The sequence below is a fragment of the Lissotriton helveticus genome, chromosome 7 (assembly GCF_964261635.1).
Source record: "Lissotriton helveticus chromosome 7, aLisHel1.1, whole genome shotgun sequence".
In the NCBI taxonomy this organism is placed as follows: Eukaryota; Metazoa; Chordata; class Amphibia; order Caudata; family Salamandridae; genus Lissotriton; species Lissotriton helveticus.
In genome coordinates this window covers 385629019-385651725 of record NC_136068.1, presented here as the reverse complement: position 1 = coordinate 385651725, position 22707 = coordinate 385629019, and the positions used below count along the sequence as shown (strand labels likewise).

Below are 22707 nucleotides of genomic sequence, written 5' to 3'. Positions count from 1 at the left end.
GCCCCGTGTCTCCTCTGCTCTTGGGTGCAGTGGTGTCCCTGTGTCTTCTCTGCTCTTGGGTGCAGTGGTGTCCCTGTGTCTTCTCTGCTCTTGGGTGCAGTGGTGTCCCTGTGTCTCTTCCGCTCTTGGGTGCAGGGGTGGCCCTGTGTCTCCTCTGCTCTTGGTGCAGTGGTGTCCCTGTGTCTTCTCTGCTCTTGGGTGCAGTGGTGTCCCTGTGTCTCTTCCGCTCTTGGGTGCAGTGGTGTCCCTGTGTCTTCTCTGCTCTTGGGTGCCGTGGTGTCCCTGTGTCTCCTCTGCTCTTGGGTGCAGTGGTGTCCCTGTGTCTTCTCTGCTCTTGGGTGCAGTGGTGTCCCTGTGTCTTCTCTGCTCTTGGATGCAGTGGTGTCCCTGTGTCTCTTCCGCTCTTGGGTGCAGGGGTGGCCCTGTGTCTCCTCTGCTCTTGGGTGCAGGGGTGGCCCTGCGTCTCCTCTGGTCTTGGGTGCAGGGGTGGCCTGTGTCTTCTCTGCTCTTGGGTGCAGGGGTGGCCCTGTGTCTTCTCTGCTCTTGGGTGCAGGGGTGGCCCTGTGTCTTCTCTGTTCTTGGGTGCAGGGGTGGCCCTGTGTCTTCTCTGCTCTTGGGTGCAGGGGTTTCCCTGTGTCTTCTCTGCTCTTGGGTGCAGGGGGTGGCCCTCTGTCTTCTCTGCTCTTGGGTGCAGGGGGTGGCCCTGTGTCTCCTCTGACCTATTTATGTGATATACCACCTTAGGGTTACTGCTATGTCAAATAAATATTTTAGTGATCCTCGGTGTGTTCTTTACTTCTTGGGAATAGAAAGAGAGAAAACAGAAGAGAGAGGGAGGCGTATGAAAGTTCACTTACACAATTCTCCATTTAGTAGCAGTAATTCCCTGTTTTATCACATTTATTTGTCTCCACTTCTTCATTGTTGTATCCTTCAGCCATTTGTTCCTTCATTTCTTTCTTGTGACGATCTTTCTTTATTATATTCTCGCTGACTTCTTTTATTTTCATTTCTCCCTTCCTTCATTCACTCTGTTTCTGTCTTTCTTCCCCCTCTTCCCTATTTCTTTCATTCTTTCTTTTTTCTGTTCTTTTGAAAAACTGTCAGGGTGTCCCTTTGTCTCCTCTGCTCTTGGGTGCAGTGGTGTCCCTGTGTCTTCTCTGCTCTTGGGTGCAGTGGTGTCCCTGTGTCTTCCCTGCTCTTAGGTGCAGGGGTGGCCCCGTGTCTCCTCTGCTCTTGGGTGCAGTGGTGTCCCTGTGTCTTCTCTGCTCTTGGGTGCAGTGGTGTCCCTGTGTCTTCTCTGCTCTTGGGTGCAGTGGTGTCCCTGTGTCTTCTCTGCTCTTGGGTGCAGTGGTGTCCCTGTGTCTCTTCCGCTCTTGGGTGCAGGGGTGGCCCTGTGTCTCCTCTGCTCTTGGGTGCAGGGGGGGCCCTGTGTCTCCTCTGCTCTTGGGTGCAGGGGTGGCCCTGTGTCTTCTCTGCTCTTGGGTGCAGGGGTGGCCCTGTGTCTTCTCTGCTCTTGGGTGCAGGGGGTGGCCCTGTGTCTTCTCTGCTCTTGGGTGCAGGGGGTGGCCCTGTGTCTCCTCTGACCTATTCATGTGATATACCACCTTAGGGTTACTGCTATGTTAAATAAATATTTTAGTGATCCTCGGTGTGTTCTTTACTTCTTGAGAATAGAAAGAGAGAAAACAGAAGAGAAAGGGAGGCGTATGAAAGTTCCCTTACACAATTCCCCATTTAGTAGCAGTAATTCCCTGTTTTATCACATTTATTTTTCTCCACTTCTTCATTGTTTTATCCTTCAGCCATTTGTTCCATCATTTCTTTCTTCTGATGTTCTTTCTTTATTATATCCTCGCTGACTTCTTTTATTTCCATTTCTCCCTTCCTTCATTCACTCTGTTTCTGTCTTTCCTACCCCTCTTCCCTATTTCTTTCATTCTTTCTTTTTTCTGTTCTTTTGAAAAACTGTCAAAAAAGGAACCCCAGTAGCCCAGAGGGGCTACTCTTATAATAATCATTACATGTAGAGCCAAGGGTCATATGTACGAATAGACAGATCATCAAAAGTGGTCACAAATTTAGCACCAACGTTTTACAATTTTGTGATGTGACCTACATGCTAATAATTACGTCGCAAAATCGCTATCCACAAGGGGCATCAGAACGACTAGCTTAAAGAAAATTAACTAGGCAGGTTGCTATTTGTGACTCCCTGTATTTGATGACACACAAAGGAATATGGTCTACAAGGAACAGTAGACCATCGTCCCTGTGTTTTATTCCCGAAAGGGAAATCTTTTTAATGCACTAAGTATCCCGCTCTGTGTGTGTGTGGGGCTCTGTGTGTGTGGGGGGGGCTCTGTTAGTGTGTGTGTGTGTGGGGGAGCTCTGTGTGTGTGTGTGTGGGGCTCTGTGTGTGTGTGTGGGGGGCTCTGTGTGTGTGTGGGGGGCTCTGTGTGTGTGTGGGGGGCTCTGTGTGTGTGGGGGGGCTCTGTGTGTGTGTGTGGGGCTCTGTGTGTGTGGAGGGCTCTGTGTGGGTGGCTCTGTGTGGGTGGCTTTGTGTGTGTGGCTCTGTGTGGGTGTTAATGCAATAGGTCATGCATTTGCGAGCGATTAACCTATTGGCATTGTAAATGACAATGCCATTTATTTAACGATTAGGCTATTGGCAATGTAAATGACAATGACATTTATTTAAGATTTTAAAAAAAAAATGTCATGAGCAATGCCAATAGCTCTACCTTTAATAATGCCGAGACCATTGCATTGTAAATGCTTGTTATTATTGAAACAATAATCTTCATTAGAATATATTTACCCATACGCCAACCCATCAATTTTGCTTTCACCAATTCCCAGGTTCCCCTAATGGAGGAATCTCATTCACAAGGGGCCATATGTATGAATGCAATTTTGCGATCGCAAATGCCAAAATTCGCAGAATTTCGGCGTTTGCGATCGCAAATCAGCAGTGTCCAATGTATGACACAAAACACGCCTCGCAAAACAAGGAATCACAAATTTTGCAATTCCCTATTTTGCAATTGCATTTAAGGAATCGCAAATAGTGATTCCTTAAATGCAATGTAAGAAGCACAATAAAAGTGCGATTTGGCCGTAAGGAATCGCAAATTACCACCAACTTCAAGTAGGTGGTAATTTGCGATTTCTTTGAAAAATGCACTTCTTTGCATTTTTCAAAGTGCCATGGCCCACATGCATCATTGTGTCTTTTTGCATTTCTTAATTTGCGAAAAATAAGGAATCGCAAATTAAGAAATGCAAAATGATATGCATCAATATTTTCGGTATTCTTGTGGGATTCGGTAAAAATCGCATTTTTTACCGAATCCCAAAGAAATACCGATTTCTTAACTTAATTTTCGCAATTCCCATTGATTCCTATGGGCCAAAAGGCCCATAGGAGTCAATGGAAATTGCGAGTGGCACTTAGAAAATTTCATGGGTGCAGGGGGGGGTCCAAAGGACCCCCCCATGCACCCCTGAAATGTACTTTTCAGCATAAGTTACATACACACATGTCCTAAGGACATGTGTGTGTGTAACTTTACAGTTTAAAAAATGCATTTTTGTGCATTTTGAATCAATTTCGCAATTTACCACGAAGTTAAACTTCGTGGTAAATTGCACTTCCAATTTAAAAAAACGCATATTTTTCTATAATGATGCATAGCATTTAAGAAATCGCACAATTGCGATTTCTTAAATGCTAACGCAATTTTAGAAATCGTAAAAAAGATGCGACTTCTAAAATGGCATGATGCATCCCAACAAGCACTTTTGCATTCGCAAACGGCCGATTTTAAGGAATCGCACCGTCTGCGACTGCAAAAATGCTTGATGCATGTGGGCCCATGTGTCTCACATACATGTATGTGTGCCACATGTACACACATGCACATTTCAGGGGTGCAACAGAGTGTCCTTTTGACACCGCACCCTTGAACTTCATTCTCAATTTGCGATTCTCTAATTGCGCTTATTACAAAAAACAGTGGACCCTAGTAGTTTGGGTGATCAGGGTAAGGATAGACACAAACTGGAATAGGATTTATGTCCTTTGCCCAGCCGGACAGGAATTTATTTGGCGATGCACACAATCAGAAAGTAATGTCAAGGGGGCACAGCCCGTGACCCACAGTGAACAAGACAAAACAACAAGTATAGGCAAGAACGAGCAAATCGGTCTGTATACTTATAATCAGTGAACAGACTTGATTGTAGTTTGAGTGACCATTGTACATAGTATTCACAAGCATATTCAGTACATATGATCCTATTGTGTCGACGACGTTTCAATGCTGAAAAACAAGATAAATGGCATCATCTTCAGGACAAATATATAAATCATGTTTGTCTTGCAATTATAAACAATTGCCTTTCATGCAAGACAGATCCTTAGGCGGGGAGGTAGTACAGGTCGAGAGAGGTGGATCGGTTTGGACCAATGATAGCGTGTATTTCAGATTATCCCGCTTTTAAGTCAATTAGACCGTCCAGATCACGGCTCGAGTTGTGCCGGTTGCAGAATCGCAGGACGCGGCATCTCTGGCAATTGTTTATAATTCCAAGACAAACATGACATTACTTTCTGATTGTGTGCATCGCCAAATACATTCCTGTCCGGCTGGACAAAGGACAAGAATACTATTCCAGTTTGTGTCTATCCTTACCCTGATCACCTAAACTACTAGGGTCCACTGTTTTTTGTAATAAGCTAAACGCCCAAGGTCCCTAGTGTACTACCTTCGGGTTCCCTTGTTTCCTATAACTACACTCTCTAATTGCGCATCGCAAATTGAGAATGTCTTCCCATTCATTCCTAAGGGCCTCTATGGCCATAGGAATGAATGGGGAGGTATTCCTTACTTGCAGATTCCCAATTAAGGAATATGTAGGATTCGCAAAATTCTTTGCAAATCCTACATACATAGCGTTTTGCGATTCTCAAATAGCAATTCGCAAAAAATTGCTATTTGAGAATAGCAAATGGACTTTTTCATACATATGTCCCAAAGTAACTAAGATTATCAATAATGTTGTAAGTACTATTCTAGTCTAATCTGGCGCTTTTCTATAGCACGTTGCTGCACAACCAGGTCACCCAACAACACACCTGCCAGCTTGCTAAAATAACTTACCAATAATAACAAAAGACTAAAAAAGATTCATTTACAGGAATTTTATAAAACTGGATTCGGATGTGTCCATTCTAAGGCTGGCAGGAAGGTTGTTCCACAGTTTAGGGACCAGGTAGTAGAACGATTGACTGCTGCATCTTGTCTTGTTAATCTTAGGCACGGTCAGCGGCCTCAGACTCACGGACCATAGAGACCTCCTGGGAATGCAAGGATTGATTATTTGCTAAATGAGGAGTGGACCTTTCCCATGCATAGCCAATTGAGTGATGCAAAACGCCTTAAAATTGATTATTTTCTCCACCAGAAGCCAGTAAAGTGTGGCTAATGCTGGTGCAGTCGATTGGTGTTTGGGGATTTTTCGAAGAGTCCGAGCTGTCGCATTCTGGACGACTTGTTGTCTTTTTATCACATACCCGGGACTTCCCAGAAATAGGGAGAGTTAATCAGTCCCTGTATGACCTCTCTCCTAGAAGATGGGGGTAGCAAATGTAGCAGTTTTCTTAGAGTTCTCAAAATTCCAAAACTGGTCCCAGCAAGTTTTCTGGCCTTACTGTCCAAAGAAGGGTTATCATCAACCCGTAAACCTACACTTTTGCCTGCTCGGGCAGGCTGAGGACGTTTTCCAAGGTAGCCTGGCCACGAAGGTTCTGGCCACCTTGAAAGGCTGTTGCCAACGACTAGTACTTCCCTCTTTTTGCCAGCAAGTTTTAGGCCACTTGTGGACATCCAGTCGGTTACCTGCGTGAGAGATATGATGATCTGCATGTCATCTGCATAATAGACAAGTGCGAAGCCGTGTGCTCGCACGATCTCCTCCATTTTAAGGGGTGGCTGGCTGAGAAAAGGGCTTCTTCACAGACCTGGAAGCTCCTAATTTCCAGAAAGGCTGGTATCCATATCAGTGCAGCCCTGGAGATTCTAGCTTCCTCCATCATCTGAATGAGGACCGAATGTGAGATGGTGTCAAAGGTCGCTCTCAGGTCGAAAACTATTATGGCTGCTGACCCGCCTAGGTCCAAGAATGACCGTAGTTCCCCAGTGGCTACTAGCAGGGCAGTCTCAGTGCTGCTGCCCACTCTAAAGCCTGTTTCGGTGGGATGGAGAATAGCGTGAGTTGCCAAAAAGCCAGAAAGGTGTTTGTTCACATGCTTTTCTAGTACTTTGCTTGCTACTGGGAGTAAGGAGATTGGTCTGTAGTTTTCTGGCAGGAGAGGATTGGCCATAGGTTTTTTCAGCAAGGGTTTGACAATAACGTGTTTGCACGCAGGGGAAACATTACCACTGTCCAGCGAGTAATTTACTTTATTGAGGAAGAAATTTGCAAATATTTTACAGCATTTTTCAAATGGTGGGGGCCTACTGAGCTTGTGGGTGATGTCATAAGGTTATTCACCACCTTAAACAATTCCTTAGATGAGTTAGAGGCGATTTCTATCGTTGCACTGAAGTACGAGATTCTAGCCTGTCTTATAGCATGTTGATATTTTTGCACTGTTTTCCTGTAGATTTCTTTGCTAAGATCATCATATGTTTTTCTCAATTTTTTTCCATTTGTTTTGCATCCCTTTTAATCCTATCAGCTCAGGTGTGAACCAAGGAGCCCGGCCATTTCTCTGATTGGATCTTTGAAGTTTGCAGGGGACAAGGGGATTCAGTGAGTTGTTTAGCCAACTCTCGCATTTGTTGTACCTTTCTGTAGTGTCCCCCGTTATCATGGGGGCCGAGTCAGTGAGTATGCTTACCCATCCTCCACGGTCGAGTTTAGACAGAACCGTCTGGGTCTTGGAGGGGAGGCTGCTTGAATGTGATTCTGCGAAAATCAAGCCAGAACTGGACAATGCACTAATCATACCATAGTATTGGAATTGCGTTGTCTGTGGCCATGTTAATGATGTTGATAAAGATAGGGTCTAGAAGGTGTCCTCCACTGTGTGTTGGTGTTTTAACAATTTGCGTTAGTTGTATATTGGCTAGATCTTGAGCTAACATTTTGGCAGTGTCAAATGCATCCGCCTCCAAATGCAGGTTTAGGTCCCCTAGAAGTTAGCTTTCTTAAAACTGCATTCCATGACTCTGTCAGGAAGTGTTTGAGTAAATTGAGAGGCAACCCTAGGGAGCCAGTACATCCGAATACCTGAGAAGGTGAAAGTAGGGGAGAGCTCAATTGGGAGCTGGAGACTACACCGCTGCCTCATCTATCCTTTCTATCATACCTCCCTATAGAATATCCCTTGGGAGGGACATTACTATGCCTGGCGTTGACTCCTCCTTCAGCCATGTTTCTGTAATAAATAGAGGCTTCGGATTCTTATCTTCAAAGAAGATAAATAGCTGTGAGCTATGTATTGGCAATGATGTGCAGATAAGCAGATACATGTGTACTGTGTGACTGTGATGTGAGTACTTTCGAAGCCTGGGGCCGTAAGGTGTGATTTGAGATCCCCCACCTTGAGATTGCATTCCTTGCAAATTATAGGTAACTTCTACAGCACTGTGACATACCTGCAGTTCTTACCCTTTATCTTATTGTGTGGAAACAGTTCACCTGCTGTCTAATTTTGCCACAGGGTGAAAACAGGCAGAGTTTATGGACCCTGTCCCTGGCTGGACGCTGACAGGCGCTGGCGGGCCTGCATTTGGCGTACCAGCGGCACGCCTGTTTCGTACGTCCGTGCCCAGTGTGTTTTTTTTATAACTGGGCCGGACTTTCCTTGACAACTAGAGGGCTGAGTCAAGATGGCGGCTCTAGTTGTCTAACTATGCAAAACACAAACATGAACGTGGCCAAAAAAAGTTAAAAAAGTAAAAACGGCCCCTGCCCTCCACCCCACAAATAGAATCTTTCAGGATATTTTCGTTTTAATAATAAAAGCATTTAAAAAATATTAGAATTTCAGTTTTCAATTTTAGCAGCAAGAAAGTACCAACAAGAAATAAAGTGCATCAGGTTATCAATGCATGTGTGTTGTCTGTGCGTCCGCACAGCGTTGTACTTTTTATATCCGGGTCGGACTTTCCCAGAAAAGCAGAGCGCTGAGTCAAACTGGTGGCTCTAGTTGTCTAAATGTAGAATACAGGAAATGGCACTGAATGCAGCCACGAGAAGTTGAAAAAAGTAAAAACAGACCCACCCCCGCTCCGCAAATCTAACCTTTCAGGAGATATTCATTTTAGTAAGAAAAGCAGTTAAAAGCTCTCACTCATATCTGAAATATAGGTACAACACTGAATTTTTACAGCATGACATACACCTCCCTCTTTAGCCAAACGCATATCTAAAGCCATTCTGTTATGGATCATCATCGATCTAATCACAAGTATTTCTTCATTAATTTTAGTGAAAGCTTCTGCTGTATTATCTACTAAATACTCTACTAAATTTGACAATTCTCTAATCTTCACATCATTCAAAGCAATCCATGTAGAAAGATAAAAGAAAACCAAACACATATAATACTTTTTGACCTACAGTTTCTATTTTCACTGTCCCATCATGCACATCATGATAGATTTTAGGAAAAACAAAAGATAGGAAACAGAAACCGTCCCAACTTTTTGGAAGAATTAAATAAACAATTTTGTTTTAAATGTTACAAATGCGATAAATATCACTTCACAGTGGCCTTTAATGTATCTACCCAAATCATCTTGCTCTAATTTACATCTTTACATCTTGCCCTTTCCCACTTTTTCTTCTTTCCTACTGACATCTCATTGTCTACATCTCTTAACTCGTCAATTGTTTGCACTAATACACAAGTAAAGGCATTTGCAGTTTCTATAAATTCTGAATTATCATTTGTTTCCATGAGCTGTGTGATATTTTTCATAGTACAAAATTTCGCATGTGAGTCTGCAGATCTATTGCCAGTTGCAATCATGTCACCGCCAGTCTTATGGACGGTACATTTAACAACAGCTGTTTCTATTGGCAAGTTCAAACCACAGAGCAAATCAAGAATGTGTGGTCCATTGTGAATTGGTTTCCCAGCAGAAGTCATAAAACCCGCCAATGACCACAACTCATCAGAATTATACACTACTCGAAAACAAATGTTTCTATCAGTGTCGATTGTACCACTCAATGAAGTGACTATGCTGCAAGCTCTGTTCATACTATTAATTTCAGCCACTTGTACTGAAGTTATACTGCACAAGTATGATGCCTTCATAGCACCTCTCTTGGTGAAAACTACATATGCTTGCTATTGGTAGACTTGCTGGACATCTCTCAAACATGAGCCATCCACAGTTAACACCAAATCAGCCACATTGAGTGGTACATCTTGAATATCATGCCTCAGCTTAGTGCAAAATTCTGTTACATCAAGACAATAATAATCAACATCAGTCACCTCGCCATCACTTTCACGTCTTGGCAATGGTAAATAAGTAACCAGATTCAACATTTATATTTTTTCATTGTGACATTTTGAGCTGCCAATATTAATTACTCAAATTTAGTCAATTTGCTGTTTGTTAAATGCTGGATTATCATTAGGGCTCCCGGTTTTATGGTATTTATTTTTTTGCCATTTCCTTATGTATTTATCCATATTTATTTTGTGGGCTTTTTCTCTGTATTTTTCTGCATTTATTATTGCCACAAGCAAAAGAAGACCCTACAGCTAATATGTTTCCACATTTATTTGAGTCCCCAAAAACATATGTGCAACTGCTTGTACACGGACACAAGAGCCGAGGGAACAACTAACTAAATGGCAACGAACTCAACACACACCAATTACAATGCAAAAGGGACACCACAAGCCCCCTGGCTGCAGACAGACATGGGGTTAAGTGTGCGTCCAACTACAAGAGTAGGATCTAGGACTAGTTGTTGCAGACCTAGAACATTGAAATGGCCAGCAAGAGCCAGCGTCCAACTGCTAGTGAAATGTGTACCTGTATAGATTATTCCCATAATTTACAATGCTGTTACCTGTTCGTTGTAGCTGTTTTATGACCATATATCTTAAGGTGACTTTTAAAAATGGCCAAGGCCTTACAATCCTACTCGGTAACATGACTGGAGGCCCGTGGGCAGAGCAGCATTATTCACAGTAAACAAAACCGAATGCACAACATGCATAGCTGATAACCCCTATAGGTCACATGAATTAGCTTCCTAATGGGACAGAGCTGATTTACCCATTTATAAAGCGGAGGCCGAGGGCGTAATTTACAGCGGGTAGTGAACAAACTCAGAGCACTGAGGGACACAACAAACACGAATTAAAATGCCAGGACATAGGCATGGACATTAAACACGCGTTTCATTGTATACATTTCAATTATTATAAATGATTTAATTCCTTTCACCTAGCCCTACCTGTTCACTACCATATTGCCTTACTGGCTGAATTAAAACGTCTCCTGCGGTTCGCAGAATGCAAAAAATGGTTTGAGAACGTGAATCAAATTATATGAATAAAAAAATAATGGAGCAAACAGAATAGTGTGCATTTCAAAATGCCGAGCCGGTTGAGACTTCTCATTATCATTGTGTACCATTGATCAATACAGACATGGGTAGCAAAATAATGCACTAGTAATTATATTGAAATAGTTTTGCCTCCTTTGTGCTGTGGAAAAAAAAAATATTGATATTATAAATTATGCTGTTCATTCAGATGACGCTCGTTACAACCCCCTCACAAGAATAACAAATGCTGTTTACCCTGTCTCGATTCAGATTGTTGCACTGCTGGTTATCTATGGAGCAGGCACTCCCGCTGAACTACCTTACAGAATATATCATAAGGTGTTGTACTAAACTTCAAAAACATTGGGAAATGGGTACAGTTGGAAATCTGGTGGTGCTAGTCGAAATGGAAGTCTAATACAGAGGTATGCGTATGCTCTATCCTAGAGGAGCCGTTTGCTACTGAGAAGGAATGATACTCATTACAGCGCTGAGTGCTGCCGAGAAGCGCTGTGCTAGCTTTCAAATCTAAGAAGCGCGGACACATACTACCTGACATAGAGGCGCAACTAGAGCCAAATTTCAGGGTGGGGGCTATGAAAGTTTCGGGGTGGGGGTGGCTGATTCTCCCAGCAATATGCAGAGCGGAGATGTAGGAACTCCAAGAAGGGGTTAAAATAACACAGCAATGCCTCGTTAGCAAATAAATGGTCTTTTAAAGACCTGTGAAGTACTCGGGTGTGGCTGTGTGTGTGTCCCGGAAGCTGTCTCTGCCGGGCTGACACACACGATGGGGTGTGGTCTGAAGCTCTTTGAGCCCAATGGCGTTGCGCACCATTATTCTGTCCCCTGAGGCCCCAGAAATACACTTGCCGAACAGATGCCAAATTCAAAACAAGGGCTGGGGCAGCAACAAAAGGAACAGGGGCGTGGCAGCTCTGGGCTGAAGCACGCAGCCCGGCAAAATTTATTAGTATTTTGCTGTTTTTACATATAAATACAGACGTAGGAAAAATTGTTTTCCGCCTGTATTTATATGTAAAAATCAGTTTAAACGGAAAACCGGGAGCCCTAATTATCATGTGGGTTAAAAGTGTCTCCAAGTAATGAGGCACTATCTAGCACATGAAACATGTGACCCATAAGAACTCAGTTTGACCTCCGACAATAGTTGTCGCTACGGCAGATTTTATACTTCAAGGCACTGCAGCGGCAACAGGATCAACGGTTCTAGAAAAATGAGCAATAGGTCTCTTTGTATTGCCATATTATTGTGCAAGAACTGAAATAGAGCACTCTTCTTTTTCACGACAGTATAGGTAAAACTCTTTTTGGTAATCAACTATCCTTAAAGCGTGTCCTTTACACAAAGCCTGTCTCAGCACCAGGAAGGTTTTCATGCATTTGTTATTCCAAGGTACTGGATCTATGACATCACTATGAGTCAACTTTTGCGATCAAAATATGGTTGTGAATCCCCTGGCGACAGGACAGTAACCAACCGTTCCTAGAAACACCCTTACTTCTCTATATGTTGTTGGTGGATTCATTCTCAGAATAACAGATATGCAATCCTTAGGCACCTTCCTCATTCTTTTCTGAAATTGATGTTCTAGATAAGTAACTTCTATCTGACAATAATGTATCTGTGGTGAAACTGTTTGCCCATTAACGGCCAATGATTCGTTAGTACAATGGTGTCCAACTTACAGCCCTCTTTTGTTTTTGCAGCAATCATCAAATTATCAATGTATTACCTAAAACCTAACTCACAACCAGCCGCGGCTGCCCCTTGGGAGTGCTAGGGCATCGACCCGCTGCATCCCTCTGCCACCACTGCTTAACATAATACAGCTTTTATATGAAATCATACATTCTCTCTGATCATTTGCTTGATTTAAAAAGCTGGAATATTACCTTGCCAGCAGAAGAGCGCTCCACTAGATGTCTTACACATGTGTTAGGTGGGGGCTCTTACAGCCTTGCCTCACACATACACAATACGATGATGATGAAAATACTTTATTCGAAACAAGTTTCATAAAAGTACAACACACAATAACAAAAATAAGCTATACACAAAAATAAAATATTCCAGCAATAAACAATTTTAACATAAAAATAATTCAGACAGTGGGCAAAAATTTCGACCTGATGAACCAAGCATTCGCCACATATTTAGCCACCCCACAAATCATATTCATTGAAATGACATTTGTTTGTAAAATACGCATGGCCAATCTATGTTCCCTCACCCCTAAATTCCTACAAACCGGTTTCAACCACCTATCTCTTGGTTTTTTGTAGGCTACACAAGCAAAAAGGAAGTGTCCTAATGATTCTTTCGGACAGGGACAACCTGGACATTTAACCCCTGTTCCACTATATCCCTTCCAACCTTCTTTGAATGTGTTGAGAGGTAAAATACCGTATCTGAATTCCAGAAACAGTGTTCTATCTCGAGGGACCTGGATAAAGTCCAAAAAGGGCTCCAATTTTCCAAGGGGCTTATGGTCAAGAAAGTTGCTGGTTAATTTACCCCAATTTTGGTTCCTAAGATCTTTTGCAACAACCCAATCCCAATATAGTTTTTTTACAATTGTTTTTGGGGGTGGCATTTGAGAAGACCAGCTCTCCTCCAGACCTATGGATTTCACGAGCCTCTTTAGGTTATTCAACCATTTAATTTTGTTGGCTACATTCAGGCCAATAAGCTCATCCAAAACCTTGGCATAATTAGAGAGTTCTGGGGTCCTTCTGAGACGAACCCAGAATAACAAGGGGCGAATTTGCACCAGATCTACTATTGATTTTTTGCCCAGGTCTAAAAATAAAGGTTTCAAGGGGGACGATAAAGGTAGCGAAACCATATCTCTAATAAACTTATTTTCCGCCACTAATAAAACTTTTGTATTTTCCGCACCCCAAAGTTCTGAACCATAAACTGCCGCCGCCAGTGCTTTCCCTTCATACACTGCCAGGGTAGGGGCTATGGGTCTACTAATAGAACGTCGCTGGTTTTTAAGAATCACTCCTGCCACCCTTTTAAGGTTTAAAACCATTTTAGTAATATGGGCGGACCAACTCAGATTGTTACAAAGTCTTACTCCTAGGTAGTCAAATTCTTGTACCACCTCCAGCGCGGTGCCATTCAACAAGAGGTTAACCTTCCTATGTTGCTTTTTCGATGTTAACACCATCAACTTTGTTTTAGAGGTATTTATTGTCAACCCTCTTTCTTTACAAAAACTGCAAAACCGATCAAGCAGTTTCTGCAGACCCATAGGGGATTTAGACATGAGAAGAGTATCATCGGCAAAGAGGAGAGTAGGTGTTTTCTCACCCGCAAGGGTGGGGGCATCAGCCTGGTCCTCCCTCAAATGGTCTACCACCCCATTAATGAAGAGGGAGAACAAGGTTGGGGCCATCACACACCCCTGTCTCACTCCCCTATTTACCGGAATCTTCTCAGTCAATTGACCCTGAGATCCCCAGCGGATCCTGGCATAATTTCCTTCATGAAGTTTAACAATAAATTGTAAAAGGTAACTAGGAAATCCCATATCGGATAAGACCGACCAGAGTTTAGTCCGTGGGATGACGTCAAATGCTGTCTTCAAGTCTATAAAGGCCAAGTATAGACTACCCTTCATAATTAGCACTGACTTCCAACAGACTGCACAAAATCTGAAGACCTGATCTATTGCACCTATATTACTTCTGAACCCGGCCTGAAAATGGGACAAGATGTCATTATCCATGAGCCAAGATTCTGTGCGATTTATGATCACCCTTCCTACCACCTTCTGAATGGTGTCTATCAGACTTATTGGTCTATAATTGGAGGGGTCATCCCTTTCGCCCTTTTTAAAAATAGTTATCACCTCAGCGCCTTTCCAGGAGTCTGGAACAGGGTGACCAGCCTGGATCGAGTTCATCAGACACACAATATATTTGGACCATACATATGGATCATGTTTTAACAAATCCCCTGGGAGACCATCTTGGCCAGGGGCCTTCCCGGGCAGTAATTTAGAGATAGCATCTAATACTTCTCTCTGCGAAAATGGATCTAAATTGTGGATCAAAGTTTCACAGAGCATATTTCCAGGGGTATTAGCTGGTTGTGGTAGCAAGCTATCCACGTTATCATCACAGTACAACTTTAAAAAATGGGAGTACCATTCCTGCTCCGTTATATGATTTAAAATCAATCCTGCTCCCTTGCTATCTAAGATATTAATTAATTTCCAGAAAATTACAGCATTTTTCCCACATGCTGCTTCCTTGAGCTGTTGCCAGTGCTCTTCCTCCCAGGCTCGTTTTGCCGAATTTATACTTCTTGTATAATCTTTCCTGGCAGCCCTAACGGACACAGAATCCTTGCTTCGTATTGCTTTAGTTATTGCTTTCCTCTTAATTCTACAATTACTTGTATACCATGGGTTACTTGTGGTTTTAAAACCAATAAGACCTGATTTTGCTGGTTGCTTTTTACAAAAATGGGCTCCTATTTTACTTATTAAGTTACTGTAGGATACCGATAAACTGGGACCAACTACATTAACTTCAAAGTGGGGCGAAGCAGTCAAACTACTAATCTCTTTGGATACTAAATCCGTGATATTTTGAAGCTTCCCCTCATCACATTTGACTACATTCCATTTTAACCTTCTGTTATTATTTACAGGGAAAATTTCTTTGGTTAGCATCTCTGTTACCCGGCTAGGTTCACGGCCACGTACCCACCTGAGCTGCATACATAGGGGGTTGTGGTCACTATAGGAAGACTCCCTGACCACCATGTCTATTACGTCGGGCCATGAGTGCGCATCTAAAAGGATGTAGTCGATGCGTGAGGGGCATCCCACCCTATTAAAGGTCATAGCACCTGCGCTATCTGATTTTGTACGACCATTTAAGGCCCAGAGATTATGATCTAGCACCAGGGCATTCAGCTGGATAACTCTTGATGACCATTTCTTAATTGGGTTAAGATTTAGCAAGGGTATACCTTGTCTACCTCCCCCAACGTTCGGACCCAGTACCTCTTCCACATCTAGGGGTTCGAATGTGCAGTTGAAATCCCCCCCGACCAGTATTTTAGCACTGGTCGGGAGTTTTGACAACTCCACATCCAATAATTCCAGTATCGGGGAAATAAGCCCTCCCTGAAGACCTCTAGCATAAATACAAAAGATTTCATATGTATAGCCCCCTATACTATTCTTTAGAGTGATGTGCAAGATGTCGTTAGAAATGGGTATATTAAAAATAACACGGCAATTCAGAGATATTTTCACCCAAATCTGTAACCCACCCGAAGGGCGGCCTCTTCCCAGTGAGACAGCTGGAACATAGAATGTAGAGTAACCATTCATATATTCGGGGGATAGGCACCACGTTTCTTGAAACATACAGATATCAAAGGTGTTAATAAAATTGTTCCAATCAGGATTTACTAAGTTTTTCTTTAGACCTGCAATGTTCCATGATAAAATATTAATGAGGGGACCCGGGGGCTTGGGATCCAATTGACCTGCGGGTACTATATCTTGCATACAGCTACCGACTATAGCTGTTGATGCAACAGAATCTGTACCAACACCGGTGGAGCCTACCATAACCACTCTATCTACCGGTATATTAACTTCATCTCCAGGTAAAGCCTGCACCACCCTACTACTTAATCGATCAATAGGCTGCTTTGTAAGTCAATCGACTTCCTCCAGACCATTGAAACGATTATAACATTGAATAGGATAGTCCAACTGTGGGCCCAGCCATCCCTCCTTAGGCCTATTACCACCATGGTAGGTTCTACCTCTACCTCTACGCGCTTCTTGCCAATCTCCTTTTCCAACATTTCCCCAATTGTCGAAACGATGATTTCCCTGGGTTTCAAATCTCCTCCAACCTTGTATATGCGGGGTGGGTCTTAGCCAGCTCCATCTATTATCATGGTTCCCCGTGGGCATATAAAAGTATGACAAAGGTTTAATTTGAATCTCGGAGTCATTAATGCGGCTAGGCCCAGAGCAAATAAACTCAACAATACAAGGGTCTTCAAACACAATACATATCTGGCATGCTGCTCTAGCATCATGCAGTGCAGTATGTCATGTAACGGGACTTCAGGGCGTGTCAATCACATGCCGTCTTGCTCAGTCAGAAGCTAGAATTGAGAAAAAAGGTCTCCCTCAGCACCTTTAACCCTATGCTAGCTTCTGTTTGGGTGGATACTCGTGGGTGTGCCTCTGCCTGCTGCAGATAGATAGGAGTTGGAATTGTGGGCCTGCCCGTGTGTTTGTGTGTGAGTGTGTGTGTGTGTGTATGTGTGTGCATGTGCATGTGTGTGTTTGTGTTTTGCTGGTGTGGGATGTGTGCGATGTGAGCAAAGTGCTGAGTAGTGCTGTTAGGCCCCACCACTTTAATAATCCACTAGCCACCAGTGCTCAAAAGGAAACTGTATCCAGATATTTTAAATCACTTGGGAGAAGATAGAAGAAATCTCTGTATACCCATGTGGATTTTTTCCCAAACCAGCACCTTATCTTTAAACCTGAATGCAAAAAGATACTCGTTATCCTCGTGTAGAGGAATGGAGAAAAATGCAGAATTCAAATCAACCACTATGAACCATTCTGCATCTTCTGCAATCTGAAACAAAATCACTGCGGTATTTGGTACAACAGGACAACATGGGGCTACCATCTCATTAATCTTTCTCAAATCTTGAACTATTTTGTATTTTCTATTAGGTTTTCTCAAACATAGGTGTAATCTCTTCCTAAGCTTCATGGAAACGTCTATATTGGGGAATATGTGGTTACACATCATCTGACTGTATGGTAATTTGCACTGGCATTACACTTTTTTATGAGCCTAACATATTTTCCAATAAAATACCAAACCTCCCTTTTCACTGTGTCTTAAATCTGGAAGTAAGTCTTCATCAGTGAGAACAGAAAATAAACCATTTCTAACTTCTTGTGATTTAATTTTGATGTCAAAATCAGGATCCTTAGTTTAAATATAAACACCATCCGAAGTACAGTAAATTACACAACTCAATTTACACAATAGGGCACAACTCAACATATTCACTGGACTGGTTTTACTAATCATGAATTTATCTTTAATTATGGTGGGACCTGTTTTTACTGGAACATTTGCTGTCAACTTATTTACCACTTGTTTATTTGAAATCCCTACAGCTTGGACTTCCTTTGGAGAGAGGGGTAGGTTTGGAACTTCCAATGGTCTAACTGTGGATTGGGTAACACAGTATCAAAAATCATATGGGATGGCCATTACCTTCTCCTTCTACTAATGGACAATTCTGGTCTATCTTCAGGACACCACTAAGCATGCAATCCTCCTCCCCTCTCAGGCGCTATCATTGTGCCTGAATCGCTCTTTTTGAAAACTCGGAGAATAGCCACAAATTATAGAAACAAATCCCTAATCACTGATTTTCTAGTTTAGAGTTTACTGCAATTTGATGAAATTGGAAATTCTCTGGAAATTCAATTGTTCTATTCTGCATCTGAGATGGAAGAGGTGGAGCCATAAGCATAGTTCTGTAGAACTGCCAGTATATTGCACATTCTGCATTGAAGCTAAAGGTGCTGTGACTACTGACTTACTCATCCCATGATGGACCATAACAATCATATTCTGTAACACAGGGTTCTTTGAGGTACCATGTGTGTCTCACCTGCATTTGACTTTAAAATAAATGTACATTTGTTCTTCCTATTACCATCTTTACTACAAATGTTTCAAGCTCCAGATCTCGCCATACCACTGTTAGTAAGATTATTGAAAACTTTGTTTCTACCTTGAAAACCACCACCTCTTGGTGGACCCTGAAACAGTGCACCATCTCCTTGAGGTACTTGCCCTCTCTGCTGAAAGAATTTAGTCTGTGCCAACATAAATTTTCCCCTCAACAATTTAGACATACATTAATTAATTATTAACACAATTTGCATAAGCTAAGATTTGATGCAGTGACTTTGCTTGGCAACACATCACACTTTCCTAAAGCTCCGAACTCAACTTCAGAGGCAACCCCAACACAAAACCTAAAACAAAGCCTGATATGCCTTCCTTCACTGGATTTTCTGTTCAACTGATTTGCCCGTAAATCTGTGCCAGTTTTTCATAGTATGCGTGAACAGACTGATATGTATTTTGTGTTGTGCTCGTGATTTTTGAATAGTTAGCCTGTCACCAGAACCTTTCCCTTCATATGTTCAGTAACCTTAAAGAATCTTTTGTTGCCACTGATAAAAGATTACAACTTTGTGGATTCCTACATGAGTCTTCATCTGACCTCTTACATTCAATCCATAAATCCATTTGCACTATGATTGAAAATAATGCATCCGAGTCTTCCCATAATACCGTTGACACAGTTTCTGTTATTTCCTCTTCAGTAGACCATTTTGCAGGTTTTTCTCGAAGTTTTGGAAATTCTATCGTAAAAGTCCATAAGCCCTGTCTATTTCAAGGTACATTCGCATAAACTCCTCCTGGCTCTTCTTTCAAAGGAAATTCTCCTTCCACAGTATCAGCCTCAGAGTCACACATTTTTCAATGGCTTTGAAATCCATCCATGTATGTACATTTCCACATGCTCCTAATTCCAAATCATTTCAGTTGTTCTATTTACATTCTCTCCTAGCTTTATAAGTGTTTCTTTTCTTTTCTGATCTCATTTTCGAATTCTATGTATGTTCTCGGTATATTGGTTGAGATGGTGGTTGTTAACTCTCTCAGTGGTCTGTTTTATGGGAGGATAATTTTGACTGAATTCCTCCTGGATAATGTATATTTGCCTGTAATAGGAGGTGCATTTACAGAACAGAACCTAACAGGGGAAGCGCTAAAGTATAGTCAGAACTACTTGAAAAGAACACTGGAGACAGTGTTGTAATTACAGGCAATTTGAATGACAAAATGCAATGGGATGAAAAACTAAAGGATGATATGAATTCTAAGCGTTTTGAGGTACAAGTCACAGATTGTTTTAAGACATTTTTAATGGATCAGCAAGGTGAATTGGTTTTGGATTTTCTTGCTGACCACCAACACAGAGGAAATCCTGTGGTTTAACAGGCCTTCGAATTTCTATACCTTATGCTGTGAACTAGAGCAGTGCCAGAACAGCAGCTATAGAAAGGGATTGACTGTGAGTAGCAGTTACTACCCCTGGCAGCCCTTAAATAACATTCTGCTACATACCCCAGGCACAGCCCTTGTGTCTCACCCTCAGTGCCACTCATAGATCACTACAAAAATGAGTATGGGTCTTTCATAGGATTCTTTGGTGTGATCAAACAAACGGAAGGGGATGGGAGTCTGCCCCCAAGTGATTGGCAGTGGTTAGATAAATTGGAAGCAGTCCTCTCATCAACTTTTGTGTATTTGATGTACTACCCTAAGTGGCAAGGGTAAGCCCAGATGTGGTCAAGTGCTCACTGTGCCACTGGGACCAGGCTCTACCTGGCTGATGAGCACTTAGCAGGGAGAACCCAATCCTAGGTTGCTTGTGTTCAAATTCAGTGAGGACCTGGCCTGGCGGTTCCGGCTAGGCTGTTGCCAAAAGGAGCTAAGTCATGGGTGATTTGCATATGGTTAGATGTTATGTTATGTTAGGGATTTTGTCAAGCGCATGGCTGCCTGATGGCTTCCCAGCGCTGGGTGAGTGAGTTGCTGGTGGAGGTGCAAGTTGGACAGTTATCATGGGAACGACCATGCCTTGAGCTTCTTCTTGAAGCTGGGTTCTTCTTCCAGCAATCTCCGCTCCCTGGGCATGGAGTTCTACAGCTTCAGGACCAGGTGTGAAAATGATCTGCCTTCCCATCTTGATCTCCTGATTCTTAGAGTCCCCATAAGGCGGCCTTGTGATGACCTGAGGCAAATCTATTCGCTGCATATGGGGTCTCTGATTTTAATCAGGACCCTGCCATTCACTGCTTTCTGAGCCAGGCAGAGAGATTTAAACTCGGTCGTGGCTTCAATGGGCAACCAGTGAAGCAGTTTAAGGGAGGTATTTACTGATTCAAGTCTTGGAATTTTTAGAAGTATCCTGGCCGCCGCATTCTGTGCAACTTGCAGTCTATTAGTAACATATTTTGGTGAGATCCGGACTGAGGTGGCATGGTGAACAAAAGAACAATTAGTTGGGATGCTACCCCGAGTGATTGCCAGTGGTTGGACAAATAGAAAGCATTTCTCCCATCACCGTTTGTCTCTTTGGTATAAGACATTTGGTTATGTTTGTGGATGAGATAGTGGGTCTGCCTTATTTATGAGAGATGGCTCTTCCTTATGTTTGGGATGCAAGTGTGGATCTTTGGGATGAGAGAGTATGTCTGTCTTTTGTTTTGGATGGGACAGGGGGCCTACTTTATGTTTGAGATGAGTGGGATGGTCTTTGGAAGGAGACGGCCAGTCTTCCATTTGTCTGGGATGGGAGGGTGAGTGTTCCTTATGTTTAAGAGGTGCGCCTTCCTTATGTTTGGGATGCTCGGATGGCTCTACCTTATATTGGGGGGTGAGAGGGTGGGTCTGATGTATGTTTTGACAAGAGGCAGGTTCTGCTTAATGTTTGGGATGAAAGGAGGGGCCTTCTTTATGTTTGGGACGAGATGGCCAATCGTCTTTATGTCTGCGATGAGAGAGTGAGTCTCCTTATGTTTGGGGTGAGATGGCGAGTCTTCCTTATGCCGGGATGAGAGGCTGATTCTGCTTTTTTGTTTTGCATGAGATGGTTAAGATGCCTTGTTTTTTTATTCCATTATGTTTGGGGTGATCACTGCAGTGAGTCTTCAATCAGCTCACAGTGTTTTGTCTCTCGCTGCTCGCCTCTGATTTTTTATGCATCCACTTTTAATATATGTGAGTAATTTCAGACAGCAAAGAGTAAAAAAAAAAGTTCATATTTATAGCATTCCTGTTCACACAGCAGAGCTCACGCCGAGTTCGTTATTGCTCCATGATATATCTATTGCCTATTTAGAATGTTGTTGTCCTCATTTTTAGCAAAGGATAACATCAGCCTGGCCACCAAACCCGATGAGGCGGTGATAAACGTCGAGGCGGAAGCTGCGCCCTCCGGAAGCAGAGTGGGCCCTCTGAATCTGGTAAAGCATTTCTATATTTATTTATTTATAAAGTTTTATATAGCGCGAACAAGATCCTGAAGGATATCAGAGTGCTTTACAATAAGTTGGTGGAGAGGACAAAATGAAATATACACAGCAATTGTGGAAAGAAAGAAGAAAAAAAAATGATAAACAGTAAACAATGGTACACGTAAAAGGTACAATATTAAGCAGACGATATGGTCCGTGACTGTTTACAGTTCATTTAATGGCAGGAATCTCCAGCAGCTTTAATCCAGGATGCGTTTCAGCTGTCCCTGCAGACTTTATCAACTGGTTAGAGTGCCAGTATTGATCAGTATTTATTACTTGCACGTGAGCCTAATCACACTGAAATAGTAGAAATACTTCATCCCTCAGTGCATTTATTTAAATAAATCACGGACCAGTGTCTCTTTAAATTGGTTGAGATCAGTGTCTCCAAAGTGTGAGAAAATATAGTAAAACACACTGTGCAAATATGCCATAAGTTGGCAGGGTATGCTCAGTCGTGAGTCCCTTGCTCACTTTGCCACTGGATTCAAGCAAGGCGGGCTGAAGACGGCTGAAATGCCAGAAACCGGTCCTCGGAAGCTTGTTTCCGGTCCAGGGAGGTCATGGCTCGACAGTTCGGGCTGGACTGTTCCCATGAGGCACAGGGTCAGACTGATGTCTGAACTGGGGTGGCAGAGTGGGCTAAAGAACGGTGATGGATTAAACCCAGATCTGTTGACTGGGTGTGAGTGTTTGATTGGTTCAGATGCTCCGTCCATCACCACCCCCTTTTGTACCACTTCCTTCATTATTTAAAACCAGCATTCTTTTTCTATTCACTGCTGTCTTACATTTTTAGTCAATTGCAGCTTTTACACATATATACATACATGAAAAGCCGCAAGCTCCGGTGTGAAAGGTAGCCGTCTTGCGGGGCGGTCCGTGTTCAGGGCACCGGCAGCCCTGT

The 22707-nt window shown here is 42.7% G+C and overlaps 1 protein-coding gene across 1 annotated transcript in view; it reads left to right on the top strand.

The window, feature by feature from the left end:
• Positions 1-22707, top strand: part of LOC144768501 (fer-1-like protein 4) — a 936890-nt gene that overhangs the window by 635844 nt on the left and 278339 nt on the right. The window contains exon 30 of the mRNA XM_078652210.1: positions 21646-21746. Coding sequence (XP_078508336.1) covers positions 21646-21746 — 101 coding nt within the window. The remainder of the gene's footprint in view (positions 1-21645; positions 21747-22707) is intronic.